Genomic DNA, 16,505 nt, shown 5'->3' with positions numbered 1-16,505 from the left:
GATTGTATGTGTATAAGGAGAGGTGTTGCGATGTTTATAGACCCTATAAAAACAATCAGCTTTGTAGATCACTGTCAGTCTGTTTGACAAGTTTGAATCAATCAGCGTTGCTTTAAGTTGTGTCTGTTGCAAAGATCAGCATCTGAAACGGCGATGTGATGGGTTTAAAACTACACTCAATATTTGTGATAGTCGAAGCGGTGGTTACGATACAAGCTGTTCAAACTGAATGTAAGTTAATTTAATCATATTGAGCGTCAATCTGGGCAAATGATTAAATACAGCTATATCATTACTTATCAGATACATCAGCACAACCGAAGCCGGGAGCTTTCTGCATCAATCCTGCCGGCGAACCAGGAAAGTGTATTTCCATTCGAGAATGTGAGCCGCTGCTCCATGTACTCCTCCACAAAGCGGAAGTGTCAGCGAAAGAGCGAACGTTCTTGATCAAAAGCAGATGTAGCATGCACGAACGGCAGCCTTGGGTGAGTACGCACAGGAAGGGACATGGTCAGCATTCTTATAGGTGCTCAATGCTTCAGGTATGCTGTGCAGGTCCACCACCGGACGAACAGAACCCTTTACCATCTCCTCCGCACTGTGGTGTACGCACTAATACGCGACTCATTGGAAGCCAATTTACGCAGCTCGATGACTACCCTTGGACGGCGCTGATTGAGTACGAGAAACCGGACGGCAGTACCGGATTTCACTGCGGTGGAACGCTTATCAATCAAGGGCACATACTGACCGCTGCCCATTGCGTTAGCACGCTTCCCGCTGGCTGGAAGGTGTGAGTAAACTGTTTTGATGGGTTTTCCCAGTACCGTTCACTGACTCCCATTTTTTAGACACGGTGTGCGACTTGGAGAGTGGGATCTATCAGAAGCACTGGATTGTGAATTAAACTATTGTAACAATGCTCCAGTCGATTTGAAAATCTCGAAGATTATGATCCACGAGGGATATGATGCACTGAACGGCAGCTCCAGCCATGACATCGCACTCATTCGCTTCGAGCAACAAGTGAATTTCTCGGACACAATTAAGCCTATCTGTTTGCCGCTGGCGGAGTCAATTCGAAGCAAAAACATGACGGATGGAATCAGCACGGTGGTTGGATGGGGAAAATCCCAGTCTTCCGCTGGTGTGCCAAAGAGACTGAAGCTAAATCTTAACGTGAGCGACTATCGCGTGTGCTCTGCGCTGTTCGTACGGCCAGAAGAAGTGCAGCCATCTCAACTGTGTGCGTTAAGGGAGGAATCTAACAACGAGCTCTGCAGTGCTGACTCCGGAGCTGGTTTAGAGCGGTTTTTCTATGGCTTCCAGTATCTTACTGGGATTGCTGGAAGTGGGGAACACAAGTGCGGAAGGGGAAATATTCCCAGTTTATTCGTGTGCGTGTTGGACTACGTAGAATGGATACAGGAAAAGGTAAGAGAAGGAATAGCGTGACCTTGAAATTCAATAATTGTATAATAATTTGGTGAATCCGCATAGTAAGATAAGTAAGATGCATCGTACTAAAAATATTTTGAAGATCTTCTTCATCGTGGAAGAAACAGAATAAAACAGAATCTAATTTACGAGTGAGGCTGCGCTTAAGTAAGCAAACCTGTTACCAACCCATTAAGCCCATCCTGACTATGGTACAAACCGTGGATTATATTTTACTTGTATTGGAAGTATGATTTTAATTTGCAAAATTTCAATTTACATTAGTCTCTTGCAAGAGTCTTCTTTTCGATGATTGCAAAATTATGATAGAAATTTGAAAAAAAAAAAAGTTTTAATTCTAAATCCCAATTATGACCTTCTTTCAATTCACCTGATTCCATGGTGCAAAAAACCAGATTTTAAAACACAACTCGTCTTTATTTGTTTTTATTGGCACTAAAAATGCTCTTTCTACGGCTCTCATTTCAATATGTGTTCTGGGGCTTGGTTGGTGTTGGTGTGCTTTGAAGCATGTTGGTACAAATAAGTTTCCGGCGTGTTTCGCTCACCTTTCGAACAGTTCGCGTGAGTCAACGGACAGCAGCGGTTGTGTCGTGCGTTTCAAACACATTGCAAATCTAAGGTGATGGGTAAAGCTAAAGTGTTTCCGCTTGTGCTTGCACTGTTCGGAGTTTCGGTTGCACTTGGTAAAGAGAAAACGGAAGAAATGAGTACTCTGGTGAATACTGCATCTCGGGAGCCCTTATTCTTGAACCCCTTATTTCTCAGAACAAGGACAGCGCTGTGTAAACCCGGCGAGGCAGACGGGTAAGTGTGTCCTGGTTCGTGAATGTGCATCACTGCTCGCGATATACAGTAAACGTTTTACAACGCCGGAGGAAACGCAGTTCCTCGCAAGCAGTCGGTGTGGTGAGATTGGCCGAAAAACGTTGGTGAGCTTGAAGTGTAATTAGAATCTTTTCACATAATTCCTATGCAGTACGTAAACTTCAAATGTTCATTCACACCAGGTGTGCTGCGCAAGTGAACAACAAACCAGGACAAGCAGCTTTCCCACCTCACCCGAGTGTGGCATTCAGGTGACGGATCGCATCATCGGTGGCCAGACCACTGAGCTGGAAGAGTTTCCATGGACGGCACTGATCGAGTACCGGAAACCGGGCAACCAGTACGATTTTCACTGCGGTGGTGCACTGATCAATGCACGCTACATACTAACGGCAGCTCACTGTGTTCAGTCACTTCCGCGCGGCTGGCAGCTGTAAGACACTATTGCTCCACTGGTCTCTTTTCTGTGCTAATAAAATGTTCTTTCTTGATTCTTTCGTCCCTCTTCAGAAATGGAGTACGGCTCGGTGAATGGGACCTCAGCACGGCAAACGATTGTTCGGATGGGATCTGCTCGGCCGGCCCCATCGATCTAGAGATTGAAAGTTTCGTTGCTCACGCCGGGTACGATGCGGCTGACACAGCCCATACCAACGATATAGCCCTGATACGCCTTAGGCAGGATGTGGCATCATCGGAAATGATTCGACCTATCTGTCTGCCGCTGACCGAGCCGCAGCGCAGTCGCAATCGGGTGGGTACGGTCAGCTTTGCAGCCGGCTGGGGTAAAACGGAATCGGCCTCTGCCAGTGAGCGAAAGCTAAAGGTGGAGTTAACTGTGCAGGATCCAAGCCGGTGCAGGCAGATTTATCGAGGTATTAATATCGCACTCAAAGCCAGCCAGATGTGTGCCGGCGGTTTGCAGGGCAAGGACACGTGCACCGGTGACTCAGGTGGCCCGCTAATGGCGAAGAGTGCGGGCGCCTGGTATCTGATCGGTGTGGTTAGCTTCGGGTTGAGCAAATGCGGCACGGCCGGTTACCCGGGTGTGTACACCAACGTGGTGGAGTATTTGGACTGGATTGAGAGCAATGTGCAGTAGAAATCAATCCAGACCGGTTGGGAAAGGAGATGTTTGTAAACATACTCTGCGTTCAATGGATGTGGGAAAAGCCCTAATAAAAGTGTGTGTGGTTTTTAATCATTGAGATGTGGCATGGAATGTAAGCAAACTTGTTTTGTATTTGTTTGTTTTTCGTTGTCTTGAAAAAACTGATAAAAATGTTCAACCCGCCCGTTTTGTGGAAACGATTACTGTGCATCGTGATGATTAGCAGCGAGATAGCAGAACCGGGATTTTATTGAGCGTGCGCCGGGTTCCCTGAAAACACCGACGCTTTCCGACGCTTTCCTGTATTCGTACCGACGCTTTCCTGGCCAGTCTGCAGAAAAAGTTCTGGATAAATTGCGTTTCTACTAATTTTACGATTTTTTGCACTCAGGGGCTCAAACTCAATGCGGATGGCAACCGAAAGCTTCTGTGAAGTGAAGTAAAGTCAAATAGCTTACTAAAGAGGGCAATGATAAGCCGTATGTGGGGCAGTAGGATACGATACTTTAACGCATGGCTGCCAAATATCAAACCACCAAATTTGATCTCCGAATCAAATTTGAAATTCACCGTGGGGGAAATTCACCAAATTTGATCTCCCAACTTTCCAGAACTGCAACCTTTTGTCTATTTGGTGTTTGGCAAAGTTGAAAGAAGTGTTAATAGATCGTCCAGCAACATCAAGGCAGAATTAGTGTTAAAAATTAAATCATTGGTTTTGTGGCCCTTCCCAGGCACTCGGTTGTAAGGGCTTGCTCCAAGTTCCGGAGTCAGCTAGGGGCTGTAATCGATGCCGAGGGCAGATGCTTCGATTAATTTCCATAAATAGCATAGTAAACTACTCTTTTTACAAAAAAAAAACATCTGAAACATAAATTTCAACCAAACACTTTATTTTATCTGTACATTTAACTGTGAAATTTTTTGCAAACCCCTGTAGATGGAATCCTACGCGGAAATGCCGGTCTAGACAGGCTTTCGAGGCTTAATTCATTACCGCGCTGCCGGTTAGTCAGTCCTTGCTATGGGACGACGGTCCATTCTAGACTTTAATCCATGATGGGCATGTTATTGATTCGTTCGAGTTGACGAGTGTACCACGGGACCGCCCCGGTCCAGCACTGTACTGCTGTAGATGGTACTACTACTGTGGATCTAGCATCTACTACTGTAGATGGAATAGCAGTAATAGATAGCAGTATGTATTTGTAACACAATCTAATCGGTTGCTGTGCCTGCAAAACCTCCAGCACAAGGTGCTACAATGTGTTTGTGATAGGTGATAGCAAATTTGTTCCATACACGGTAAATATTGTACTTTTGATGATTAAATTAGTTTCCTTGTAGCGTTGAAGTTATTGTGCAAAACAAACCTTATTCCCTTTTTGGACTTGTTAGCTTATCGCTTATCTGAGGCTTATTTTTACTTGTAGCAGGTTTGTGAAGTGAAGATTCTTTCGGAAATACATCCATTGTAAAACTGGATGGATCTGGTCTAGAATTCGTACCGAGGAGGAAAAACTGGAGGGATTTTATTTCATTTATGGCAGTTGTGGTAAATATGTATTTTTTATTACATGTTGTACACGCATTCTAGCAATACAATTGATAACATAGCGCTGCAGTGATGCAATAATTTCTCAGCATCAATAAACAATTCTGACGAACATGTGTATTGGTGCATGTTGTGGTATTTGTAATAGCAATGAGAGTTCAATGATATGTATGACAGAGAATTGCAAAAACTATATTTACTCAGATTACGTTCTACATCCGTCTGAGGAAATAGTCAATATGGGGCAACGCGATAGCAATCGCTCAATATTATGGGTATTTTTTACAATAATTCCAACGATGTTGATGGCAGATGCTAACCAATCCACAGGTAAGTGTGTACATAATCTTTTTGTGAGTAGCAAATTGTTGACAAATGCCTTGAAACTTTCCAGCTGCAACTTCAGCCTTCTGTGTAAATCCTGCCGGTGACCCTGGAAAGTGTATTTACTTCCTCGATTGCAAACCACTGCCCCGTGCATTGAGTACGGATCTAAATTTCCTTAAAAATAGCCAATGCAATCAAAAAGAAGCACCAGGCTTTGTAAGTATATGAGTTTCTAGGATATATAAATGGAGCACTTCATGGTGTGATAACAATTACTTGAAATAAATTCTCCAGATATGTTGTCCAGATAAACGGCACGTGTTACCCGAACCTCCGCACTGTGGTGTGCGGGCTGCAACGCAACTTACAGGCGCTCAACTAACCCAGCCTGATGATTATCCTTGGACGGCGCTGATTGAGTACGAGAAACCGGACGGCACTACCGGATTTCACTGTGGTGGAACGCTTATCAATCAAGGGCACATTTTGACGGCTGCCCATTGCGTTAGCTCGCTTCGCGCTGGCTGGAAAGTGTAAGTATTCCTTGTAAGTGTTGCTACTGTATCATTGCAAGATCGAGAACCATCTGATGTATTTCGATTATCTGTTCAGTCACCGTGTATTACTTGGAGAGTGGGATCTATCCTCCGTACTGGATTGTGCATATAATGTCTGCAACAATCCTCCGATCGAAGCGAAAGTCTCGAAGATCATCGTTCATGACGGATATGATGCGCAGAACGGAAGCTTCAACCATGATATTGCGCTTATTCGCTTCGAGGAGTTAGCGAACTTTCCTGATACAATTGTACCAATCTGTTTGCCGATAGCGGATTCAATTCCATGGGAAAACATTACGGATGGATTCAGCACGGTGGTTGGATGGGGAAAATCCCAGTCTACCGCTGGTGTGACAAAGAAACTTAAACTCAATCTAAAGGTGAGGAACTTTCGAGAGTGCTCTTCGCTGTTGGAATGGCCAGAGAAAATGCAGCCATCTCAACTGTGTGCGTTATGGGAGCGATCGAATAGGAAAATCTGCAGTGCTGATGCTGGAGGTGGTTTAGCATGGTTTTACCGTCGCTTTCATTATCTTATAGGCGTTGCTGGAAGTGATGAGCAAAAGTGCGGATCGGGCGATGTACCTGGTGTATTTGTTAACGTGTCGTACTATATGAATTGGATAAGAGATAACATTAAATAAATTATCACATCTACACTATAAACAAAAACATGAAGTCACCAGATAAGGTGTACCTCACCAATTTGATTCCTTGCAAGTTATCAATAGCAACAGAATAATAAGAAATTGGAAGAATTGTTTCTTTGTTAATGTATGAATTATATCAACATGTTTTTCTTCCTTTTTTTATTAACCAAAGGCTAAATTAAGCTTTTTGGTTGTCTTCAATTTTCAACTTCACAATTTTGTTCGGTATTCTTGTCTCATAACCGTACCTCTTCTTCGCTCTTAATCTCTTTAACTGCTTCTCTTTTACTTCTTTGTATCACATATTCCTTTCATGAGTCAGGGAAGTACCGCAGAATGCCAGACATACATCTATTTTCACCTTTCTCTAAGTAAACTTCAACAATGTTGAAAAAGAAAAAAAATACTTTGGCGCCTAAAGTTATGCTCTGAACATGTACTGATTTCTTCACGGTTGAGCTTTGCCATAGTACATGAGCTCAATTTGATTGGAGGATGTGTGCTGGTTAAAACTGGCCTGGCTTTACTTTGCATAGACTGTTCTTTAACACTGAGAAAAATCTTTGGAGACGCATAGTAACAAATCAATAAATAACATCATTTTCAAAATAATGTTAACAACACATTTTCCCAAAAGCTATCTATTATGCATCAGAAATATTCATGTTTTTGATTCATGATAACATGTGTATTGATATATTCAAATGAAGGTTTTTGACAACAACATTCCAAATCGCAAATATACGCAAGCTGAAATGATTATTGACCGAAGAAGTTTCACTCAAGCTCAACAACACAGAAATATTCTTCAAAGCAATCTCGAACCAGATAACACATAAACCACAAAGCAAGATTCAGTATACCATTCTTCACCAGTTCGCTGTTACTGCTGTTTAAACGTTTAACGAATAGCGATATACATTGACCGATTCGATGGTCGGAATTGTTAACGGCATTTATTCTTTTGCTCAGCTTCACGCTCTCGTTCGTAGAACACGCTGTAGCACCACCGGCAAGACCAACAAGCAGGCAAGCAATCGACCATAAACCAACACCGAGCCATCATCAACGAAGGCATCGTAAATTGTTGCCCAAATGCCGGTCCAAACCGTTTCCAAACAGCATCGAAGCATCGAAAAAGCAAACAAAGCTACATGAACCAGCGGAAAGCGAAAGTGGCAAGCTCGGGCACCAGCGATGACGTCCCGGTGCAACAGGGCGAATAAATCACGGGTGTTAATAGGGGAGCGATTTTACGCGCCAGGCACTAAATTACATTCTTCATCGAAGCGATCGTTGAGCAGATCGGGGTGACGGGTGGGAAAATAAATGGTTTGTCGGTATTTAAACACCCCAATCGCAGCTCGAAAAAGATTTCTAGGAATCACTCGCGTACAGCACAATAAAGAAATCAAACAGCCCATTCAGCATACATACAGCTTTTGAGTTTTCGTGTAATTTATCTTATTCTCTATAACACGTATCCACTTTAACCACGTCCTCGTTCTGTGAACATGAGAAATTGTTAGAAAATTTCTCCGATTATCTAAACCCAATAACTTTTTGTTTTATTGTTCTCTTTGATTGACTTTGCTGGAACTAGTTAAAACATAATTGACATTTATCACAATGTTCAACTGCAGCCCTACGCTGGTGCTCTGGGTGAGTGACGACCACGCGCCTCCATCGGCAATCACTCGGCAGCACTCGTCCGACGACGAGACCGCCCGTGCCAGTAGCTCAGCGTGAGTCCCAGCAGCTGCAGCTTCTACGACCGATAAACCACCAAGGCGTTGCGGAAACGCAGTTATCATTCGCACCGTCTCGCGAACGGTTCACTCGGTTCTGGTTCTGGCGCGTGTTGGTCGCTTTCGACTGTCCGTACGATCAGGAGCAAGTCGGTGCGTTACAAAGCGTTACACACAGGAGGAAACATTCTAATGGTTCTTAGTGCCAAAACGGTGTAGGTGCGGTGTAAGTTTAGATACGCCATGTGCATTACTGTGCAGTGAAGTGCTGTACGGGATCCTCTCAAGCGATGGATCGTGCATTAATTAAATTACCCGTGAACGGGTACGGGTGGATCGTATCCATTCACGGGTGCACGATCTTGTTTGGATGAGATCTACCCAAAGTTGGCCGTGCAATGCGCGTGGGAAGTCACACTTGTTGAATTCATCAGGCCAATTGAAGCAGCGTGTCGGTTGGATCAGCGCAAAGTGTTCGTCGTGAGACGATTCGTTCACTTGGTTGTCTGCTTGGTGTGCTGTTGTTGTGTTTCGTTTTTATTTTTGCGATCGCTACGACACTTTATTGATGGAGTGCATGTGCTTGAAAGTGTGGTTAAGATGTGACATAATATTGATGTGATAGTTCGGCATGAACCGTGCTTGCAAGAAAATTAGGAAGAAAATTGCAAATGTAAGAATGTGTATGGATACAGGATGAACAAATTTTCCTCACACGGAGTACATGGTTGTAGAAAGCTATACTTGTGCGCACGGATGTATGTGATGTGTGGCGTGAAATACGCAATGAAAATGTCTTTCGTAAACTCAATTTAGCTTTGCCGTGTTTCCATATCACACCGATCCAGAAAGGTGTCAAATGTATTCCGGGCTCTTTACTCCCCCTGCTACGGCCGATTTCCACCAGCGCAACCTTAAAAAGCAAATATTGAAAGTTTTCGGTGGAAGTCAGCACCAGATACGATTCTATCTCGCCACTTTAAAGCAGCGCAATTTGTGCTCATGTGGAAAGTTCATAAAAAAGGGAGGAAAAATAAACCAGTGTACCGGCTGCGGGTTGACTGTGAGTGTAAATCAGATAAGCGTGTAACCGAATTGTGCCGATTAATTGAATTCCATCGAGGGGTTGATTGATGCATTTTTCATTTTATCGATTATGTATATGAATACGGGTTCTCTAGGTAGCAAAACATGTCAGCTCAGAAATCAGCAATAAAATTGGTCTCCCACACTTATCCTTCTTGTGTCACTTTGATTAAGTAGAATGTAATAAACATCTTCTTCTTCTTCTTTGGCTCAACAACCGATGTCGGTCAAGGCCTGCCTGTACCCACTTGTGGGCTTTGGCTTTCAGTGACTAATTGATTCCCCCCCATAGCAGGATAGTCAGTCCTACGTATGGCGGCGCGGTCTATTTGGGGATTGAACCCATGACGGGCATGTTGTTAAGTCGTACGAGTTGACGACTGTACTACGAGACCGGCTCACCGGTAATAAACATACCGTATCAAAAAAGAATCAAAAGCAAACACAGCGCTTCAGACTATATGGGCGATGGTCCTTTGTCTTCTACCTTATCAGACCCTAGTGTACGGAAAAGGGATTGTCTGAATATTTATTGAAATAAGTAATAATGGAACCAGACAATGGTCGACGGAACCGTACCCTCTATCGGTTGAGTTATGAGCCTTCGCATTTCTCGCTTTTCTTTAACAAAGTGTTTATTGATTGTGGTGTTTTTTATTACCTTATTTTTCATGCCCTTAAATTGTTATTCAAACAGGCAAAAGTCAATACGAAATGCTGCCACACGGTAAGGATGCGGAGGAAGCAAAACAGTATGGAAAAAAAGCATTATTTTGTCACTAAAGGTGGACATCATGGATAAAGGGCTGTGTATAAAGGTGAAGCTACCTTATAGAAATCGTTAGTGTCAATTCAATGCCGAGGTCATTCAACCGCAGCATTGAGCATTTTCCATTGTTCGTGGTGATGGTGGGAGTGTGTAGTTTGATGGATAATGATAGTGATGTGTTTGTGTACCGTGTTGTACCGGATAAATAATGAAAAACTATGTGAGGCGTAAACCTGGATCGGTACGGGAATAAGCAACTGAATTAAATTAAATCACATAAATTAAAAAATCAAAACTTCTAATATGAACTCTTAATTATATTGGACATGTTTTCCATCTAACTTTCATTTTTATTCAGGAGCAGGAACGGCTTTGCCTGACGCAATCTAACTTGAATTTGATTCGAATAAAAAAAATGTAAATGGTCCACTCATACCAAATTTCATTAAAAATGAGAATTTAAAATAAATGAAAATAATAAACAGTACCACTATAAGCGAATCAAAACACAGCCATTACGACCAAGTCACTAGACTGAATCCAAACATTAAAACCCTTTCTTAAAAAAATTCAACCTTAAACTTAACCTCTCTTGCAACAGCCAATTTGATGAGCATTTAACAAACCGTGGGGCTGCGTTTCAGTCGTTTCCACTTTTTCACCCAATTTCGCTAATGGCTTGCCGTGTTGTGCACACCGTACAGTGGTACACTGGTCGAATTTTCACACACCACGTGCTCAATCGATTCTCCCGCGCTCGGTCTAGCGCGGCGTGTAGTGTGCTATCATATTATATTTATTTTTTTCACAAAGTAAACAAAGTCACGCCCTTCCCTTCCCACACTGCATACGGAATAGAGAGAAAGCCAAAAAAAACATAGCATAAGAAGATGATCTGCGAGGAAAGAACAAAAACCAAAAAAGAGAAACACCGTCTGACACGGCCTGAAGTGTTGTGAGTTTAGTAAACACGCTCTCATAGTTTGTTTGTGTGTAATACTGGGAGCAAAATAAAACAATCCACCAACAGACCAACGAACCTATTGGGTTGATGGAAGAAAAAAGCTATTTTAAAAATAGAATAAAAAAAATTACCGTGTCTACCTAAGGTGGTTTTGGGTTTCAGTAGAAAAAAACACGAAAGCTGCACCACAGTTTGTACTGAAAACAAGGTCTCTCTTTCTTCTCATTGTCAGCCGTTTGCAGAATGTACACGTTCGGCCGGACAGATGGTCCACGATCAAAAATCTCAAATGAATGTCAAAAACTTTTCCACTTGCTTTTCGTTGCGCATTGTTTTTTTATCAAAAAATCAGACGAAGCAAGACCACATTGAAAGCTTTCAAATCACATTGCAACACTTGGGCGCCGTTTGGGAGACGATACAAGCTCGTGAAACTTAAGTTACCCCTCATATTTTCGCGGTAACTTTATTTGTTGTTACTGCTAAAGGACTGGAGCTTGGCTGTGCAGCACCATTTTCCAGGAACCAAAGCGGCTTGTTTGGGTGTGAGTTATTTAGTTTGTTTTTATTTGTCTCCCGGTGCTTGACAAAACTTTCTCTCCGCACTGTCTGACGCAAAGTTATCTAGTCTCGAGTGCGGTATTTCCCAGTTTCTCGCACAATTTTCCATTTCCTAGGATGTTTCCGGTGCCCTACGGTCCCTCGGGTGCCAAAGTTTTTTTTTCTTATTTTCACCATTGCCCTGGTAAAATTTGATTGATTCTAAAGTGTTACTTTAGTCGAAACACCATTGCAGGGTTAAATGCAATTATGACGAAGACGATGATGATAATGATGGGTTCTGGCGCTATAAGAACTTTTGTAGAAAATAGCACGACCTTGACCCCGGCCGAAATTATGCACGATGAAATGAAGTGGAAAAATAATACAACACACAGGCAAGGGATCGCATTACAACAGGCTGTGAGATGAGATGTTGTGCCCCGAATTCGGGCATGTTGTTAGTCTTATCCGGGCCGTGTTGTGTATCGTTCCGTCTTTGCATGGAATGGTGCCGAAAAGTTTTGTTGGGCACTACCGGAGCTCCTGTCCCCGTTTTGCGCTTGTCAGCATTCTATCTTATCTGCATGCGGATGTTACGGTACACACAGCTCCTCCGGAATTATGGTAAAGAGTTCATTTTTTTTTAAATAAAGGCGTGTACCGCGCTCAGATCCCCAGGGTAAGGCTGAGGATTGTCTTAACCACACAGAACCTTAACCCAATGCCTGGAAACCGGAACCCGGCTCGGCTTGTAAAGCAAAGTTTTGCATGATGTTCCTGCCAACCAGCATCGCCCGGAATCAACACGGGAGAGAATCTTAAAAAAAAAACAGCTGAAAGTTGAATGAATTTATTCAGAGTCTGTCTGAAGAGGCAGAAGCACTGTTGAGACCGAACAGGCTGACAGACACAAAATACAGCGCCCGTAGATAAAGGAATTGTAATTATCTGCATACTGATCCAGCACGATGGCACTAGCATGCATATGTATGTGCGTGTGTGTGTGCGTATGAGTTTGGTTGTTTATTTATTTACTTTGTTTGTATATTTGTTTGTTTGTTTATTAGCACGGTATTTGGTTTCCATGGTTGAAAAGTTGACCCCACACTGCTGATACTTGTCGTGCTACTTGATCACATAGAAACACACGTGTCTTCACTGAGATTTGTCTTGGTTAATGGAAATTCTAGTCCAGGGTTGTTCTATCCATGGCAATCGTTTACATACATGATTTACATCTTGGAATGTAGATATTTGAATTCAGGAAATGTCTTATGCAACCATTTCATATCTTATTTTTATTTTAATGTCCAAACTTCTGGTCAAAGGTTTTAAGGTATAAAAATCTATTACATTGAGGCATAAATCATTTTCAAATACAGCTATTTCAATGATTCTGAAGATCTAAACCAATTGAAGCCAAAATTTCTTTAGTTTTTATTTCCTATTACAAAATAGAAAGAACTAAGTTTTTCATTTTAAGTTCCAATTTTTCTTAAAAATTAGTCTTGAATCAAAGAATATTTTTAAAGCTACGGTTAAGTTGGCAGTTCTTACGAGTAATAAAAAGAAGATTTTCTAATTATAATGAAGATTAGTTTCACCATTCCTTTAATAGCTGAAAATGGGGCGATATGTCTAGATCCCGTACCGTATCGAATCTCATCTGAAGTACCTCCTTCTGTTGAGTAAGATTGCTTGTGGGACGTCTATGTGGGTGGAAATTTAGGAGTAGGTACTTATCGTTTTACTTCATAGTCTTATTGCTCTTCACACATCCCCCACAGATTACCTTCACCCAAGTGCGATACCGTCGTTTTTCATTGTAGACTCCAGGTGTGTCTTCTTTGATCGATGTGCTCGTGATTAATTAAAGCTGATCGGGAGAAGGCTTCACTCTCGATAAAATCCGCAACACAATGCCTGTGCCAAATTTTGCCCCTGGTGCGTTGTTTGGTTTTTGGGCCCGCCAACATAAAACGCCGCTTGTTTGAGTTTTCTGCACGCTTAATTTAACAGCGATTGTGATTGCCTTGTTAGCCTATTGTCTGAATTTCTTCTTTTTTATTCCTTTTTTTAATAAAGTACGCGTAAACAACGCAAAACTAGCAGCACAAAGTCAAAGTTCCGGTAGGAAACAATGCCTCCGGCGGGCAAGAATAAGTTTGGCTCCTAACCAGGGTAAGATTTGTTGCCAAGAAGCCTTCATTGAGCCCTGGCGTGCCCTGCGGTCAAATGCGAGCAAGAGAGAGAGAGAGAGAGAGAGAGAGAGAGAGAGAGAGAGAGAGAGAGAGAGAGAGAGAGAGAGAGAGAGAGAGAGAGAGAGAGTTCTGTAACAAACTTAGCAAAACTCCACCGTCCACCCCTTCCAGTCCGGAAACAATGTGGGGACTCAAATGATGATTGAACTCTGCGTGGCAAAGCGTGCACTAAGTTTGGCAAAGTGACATCGATTATAGGTTGGGAAAATTAATTATGCTTATCGTGAGTTCGTGTTTCGTTTAAATAATGCTTTCCTCCTTTAGTTCACCGGTACGGCGGAGGAGTGGCTGGTTGGGATCGGATCGCAAAGGGGGCCAAATTAATTTCCAAACCTTGATTTATGCCATGTTGCTAGTGTACGAGTTTTCTGGGTGGTTTATTAGCCCATCGTGGTACTCTGGCAGTGACGTACACAGCATCACAGCGCCTGAGAAGACAGCGTCAGGCGCTCGCTCAGATTGAAGGTTGTGCTGACGAACTTTTGCTTCCCTTTCGGCTGTGAAAGCTTGTCATATTCGACACCGAGAGCGCTGTTTTTCCGTCAGACATCCCATCCATTACGATTCGTAATGATGAACTCGGCTTGGAAGCCGCTTACAGTGCGTCGTTCTAGGTGTTTAACGATACAGCCAACAGGAAAAAAAACGGGAAGCTGCTATTTTCATGCCCATCCGACATTGCTTTGGCGAAGTAATAGGCGATGCGACTGAACCACAACGTGAAGAGCTGTGGCTGAATCTCTTGTGTTGCTTGCTGATGCTGTATTTTCTCTTTTTGCAGTGCGGTAAGCACTGTTGCTAAGTCTTGTTTCTTTTTGTATTGTTTTGGTTCTTAGTAAGAGGTACAACGTAAACACTTTCTTACCCTTGCTTTCTTGCGCACTGGATGTCGTGGAAGAAAAATCCAGTCCACATTAGCCTCTGAATGGTTTTGACGAACAAATGCATACTGATGAGTGTGGGGAATTGATAGGCTCTTTTTTATCATTTCAAACGAACGGCGCATGTGTTTCACTTGTCACAAAGATACGTAGGCAAGCAGACGAACCACACAGCACAAAACGAAATCATATTGATTCGAATTGAGGATGATGCTTTGATGCTAAAGTGAAGCACTTGCTAGCACTTTTTACTGAGTTTGCTTAGCCATACTTTTGGCGTCTAATATTTATGTGCACCCGTTACGAGAGTAACGTTGCTGATGCTGTTAAGGGTGTCCTAGTTTTTATGGCTACCGGGTTGACTCTTTATCCACTAAAGCGATAAAGCAGGAAACAAAAAGCTGGCCCAATAAAAAAGCAAACGTTAGACAGTTCATTTTCCGGCTATCATTTCACGGCCATCATCAGAGTGTCACTTTTATGGTAATCGTTTTTCTCATTTTTTTTTCTTTGGAAGGACAGTGTTTAAGGTTAACTAATAGCCAGATAGAAAGTGAAGCTCAATACCAACCCAAAGAAGACGAGATCCCCGGTTTGGAATATTCATTTGCAAATAAATTTAACCGATCTTTGGAAACGAATCACGAAAGCATTTCGGCACACTGGATCAAACCGCCCACCGAAACGGGGCGAAGGAGCACTGTGTGCTGGGGTAAATATTTATACAGAGATACAACCACGTGGATGGAGATTTAAGGACAACAAAGTCTGAAAGCGCACCATTTCTAAGAAATAAAATGAACATCATTACGGATGGGTCGGGTGGGTTGGGTTTGAAGTAAATCTGAATTTTAAGTGCGTTAGGCAAAGCATTACTACTGATGCAGAAAGGGTGACGTAAGTGTTCAAGGAAAGGATGGTATTTATTTACACCAAAACAATCGAACATAAAGCGGCCTGACGCAAGGGATAACATTTTAATGCAATGTCATGAAAGGGTTTTGCTCGAAATGTTTGGGGTTAACTATCAAACAATTGAATACAATATTTTGTTGATGGGGCAAATGTGAATAAATGATTGTTTTATAATTTACAATTATTTGCTTCAACATGTTTTCCTTATTTTTTATTATTTACGATTGTTAACTTGTAAATTCAAAGTGCTATGTTTATTATAAAAAAATAAATACAAATAATTTAATTTAAAGGAGTATTTAAGTGTTGCTAATTTTTTTTGCTGTTTGTATTTTACACAGTTCAACATTCTACACAAAGTTTATTTGTTCTTCACTCATGCTTTTCAATGAAATCGTATCCCATTGTTGAATTTGAAATTAAATATTCGAGCTATCGGAGTAGTTCTTAGTAATTCTTCTTTTAATATATTTGGAATCTATTATACTGTCTTTGTTTGCATTGCTCTGGAAGACGTTCTTTTTGGCTGTTCAGTCTGTACATATGGTGAGTACACCATCAATGAATAAGAGACGTGTTAGAAAGCAGATAAGAATTAAAATGGCTTCTTCCCGGAAAAGCTTCGCTGTGGGTTTCTACTGAAATCATTCGACTAGATTACAATGAACAAGAGTAATCAAGTTCATGGTAAAGCAACTTCAATACAAGATACGCCATTCATGTTTGGGGAATCATTGGGGATGGTATATAAAAAGATAAATTGAATTAATTTTAATAAACTGATCGTTGAAAGACATTAGTATATACGTCTACGGAAATCTTTTGCAAAAAAGAATGTTTCAAGTG

At 42.0% G+C, this 16,505-nt stretch overlaps 4 protein-coding genes across 16 annotated transcripts in view; all 4 read left to right on the top strand.

Moving 5' to 3' along the window:
* Window positions 1-68: 68 nt before the first annotated feature.
* On the top strand, window positions 69-1,589 carry LOC4577378 (CLIP domain-containing serine protease B4-like). The gene is made up of 4 exons (XM_001237509.2): window positions 69-231; window positions 304-488; window positions 546-796; window positions 855-1,589. The coding sequence occupies exons 1-4, from the start codon at window positions 159-161 to the stop codon at window positions 1,456-1,458; spliced, it is 1,113 nt and encodes a 370-aa protein (XP_001237510.2). The 5' UTR covers window positions 69-158; the 3' UTR covers window positions 1,459-1,589.
* Window positions 1,303-3,521, top strand: LOC1273920 (CLIP domain-containing serine protease B4-like). 2 transcript variants are annotated; one of them, XM_061641609.1, is made up of 4 exons: window positions 1,303-1,437; window positions 2,230-2,393; window positions 2,472-2,722; window positions 2,800-3,521. In XM_061641609.1, exons 1-4 carry the CDS (start codon window positions 1,422-1,424, stop codon window positions 3,389-3,391), a joined length of 1,023 nt encoding a protein of 340 aa, XP_061497593.1. In that variant the 5' UTR covers window positions 1,303-1,421; the 3' UTR covers window positions 3,392-3,521. The 2 variants fall into 2 exon arrangements, with proteins under 2 accessions (XP_061497593.1, XP_312956.3); XM_312956.5 differs by lacking the exon at window positions 1,303-1,437 and adding an exon at window positions 1,802-2,147.
* Window positions 3,522-3,657: 136 nt separating this feature from the next.
* On the top strand, window positions 3,658-6,514 carry LOC4577382 (CLIP domain-containing serine protease B4-like). 9 transcript variants are annotated; one of them, XM_061641589.1, is made up of 6 exons: window positions 3,658-4,705; window positions 4,837-4,955; window positions 5,160-5,285; window positions 5,362-5,498; window positions 5,577-5,815; window positions 5,895-6,514. In XM_061641589.1, the coding sequence occupies exons 3-6, from the start codon at window positions 5,195-5,197 to the stop codon at window positions 6,484-6,486; spliced, it is 1,059 nt and encodes a 352-aa protein (XP_061497573.1). In that variant the 5' UTR covers window positions 3,658-4,705; window positions 4,837-4,955; window positions 5,160-5,194; the 3' UTR covers window positions 6,487-6,514. The 9 variants fall into 9 exon arrangements, with proteins under 9 accessions (XP_061497573.1, XP_061497570.1, XP_061497572.1 ...); XM_061641586.1 differs by having other exon boundaries at window positions 5,350-5,498; XM_061641588.1 differs by having other exon boundaries at window positions 4,834-4,955.
* A 1,768-nt stretch (window positions 6,515-8,282) lies between these two features.
* Window positions 8,283-16,505, top strand: part of LOC1273917 (neuropeptides capa receptor) — a 53,821-nt gene continuing 45,598 nt past the window's right edge. The window contains exon 1 of one of the 4 annotated variants that reach the window (XM_061641579.1): window positions 8,283-8,455. The gene's annotated coding sequence lies outside the window, so the exon portion shown is untranslated. Of the gene's footprint in view, window positions 8,467-16,505 lie in introns of all 4 variants that reach the window. The other 3 variants (XM_061641577.1, XM_061641576.1, XM_061641580.1) reach the window with 3 other exon arrangements.

Source organism: Anopheles gambiae, chromosome 2 (genome assembly GCF_943734735.2).
Source record: "Anopheles gambiae chromosome 2, idAnoGambNW_F1_1, whole genome shotgun sequence".
Taxonomy (NCBI): Eukaryota; Metazoa; Arthropoda; class Insecta; order Diptera; family Culicidae; genus Anopheles; species Anopheles gambiae.
Note: the sequence above shows the minus strand (reverse complement) of the source record. Positions and strands in the feature narration are given on the sequence as shown.

Excerpts from the sequence above, each read along its gene's own strand:
- LOC1273920 (XM_312956.5), top strand. The coding sequence starts at position 2,087 with ATGGGTAAAGCTAAAGTGTTTCCGCTTGTGCTTGCACTGTTCGGAGTT. Across the intron at positions 2,148-2,229 it reads CGGAGTTTCGGTTGCACTTG|AACAAGGACAGCGCTGTGTA; the intron begins GTAAAGAGAAAA and ends CTTATTTCTCAG. Across the intron at positions 2,723-2,799 it reads CTTCCGCGCGGCTGGCAGCT|AAATGGAGTACGGCTCGGTG; the intron begins GTAAGACACTAT and ends GTCCCTCTTCAG.
- LOC4577378 (XM_001237509.2), top strand. The coding sequence starts at position 159 with ATGGGTTTAAAACTACACTCAATATTTGTGATAGTCGAAGCGGTGGTT. Across the intron at positions 232-303 it reads ACAAGCTGTTCAAACTGAAT|ATACATCAGCACAACCGAAG; the intron begins GTAAGTTAATTT and ends ATTACTTATCAG. Across the intron at positions 489-545 it reads TGCACGAACGGCAGCCTTGG|GTATGCTGTGCAGGTCCACC; the intron begins GTGAGTACGCAC and ends TCAATGCTTCAG.
- LOC4577382 (XM_061641583.1), top strand. The coding sequence starts at position 5,069 with ATGTGTATTGGTGCATGTTGTGGTATTTGTAATAGCAATGAGAGTTCA. Across the intron at positions 5,499-5,576 it reads AAAAAGAAGCACCAGGCTTT|ATATGTTGTCCAGATAAACG; the intron begins GTAAGTATATGA and ends TAAATTCTCCAG. Across the intron at positions 5,816-5,894 it reads CTTCGCGCTGGCTGGAAAGT|TCACCGTGTATTACTTGGAG; the intron begins GTAAGTATTCCT and ends TTATCTGTTCAG.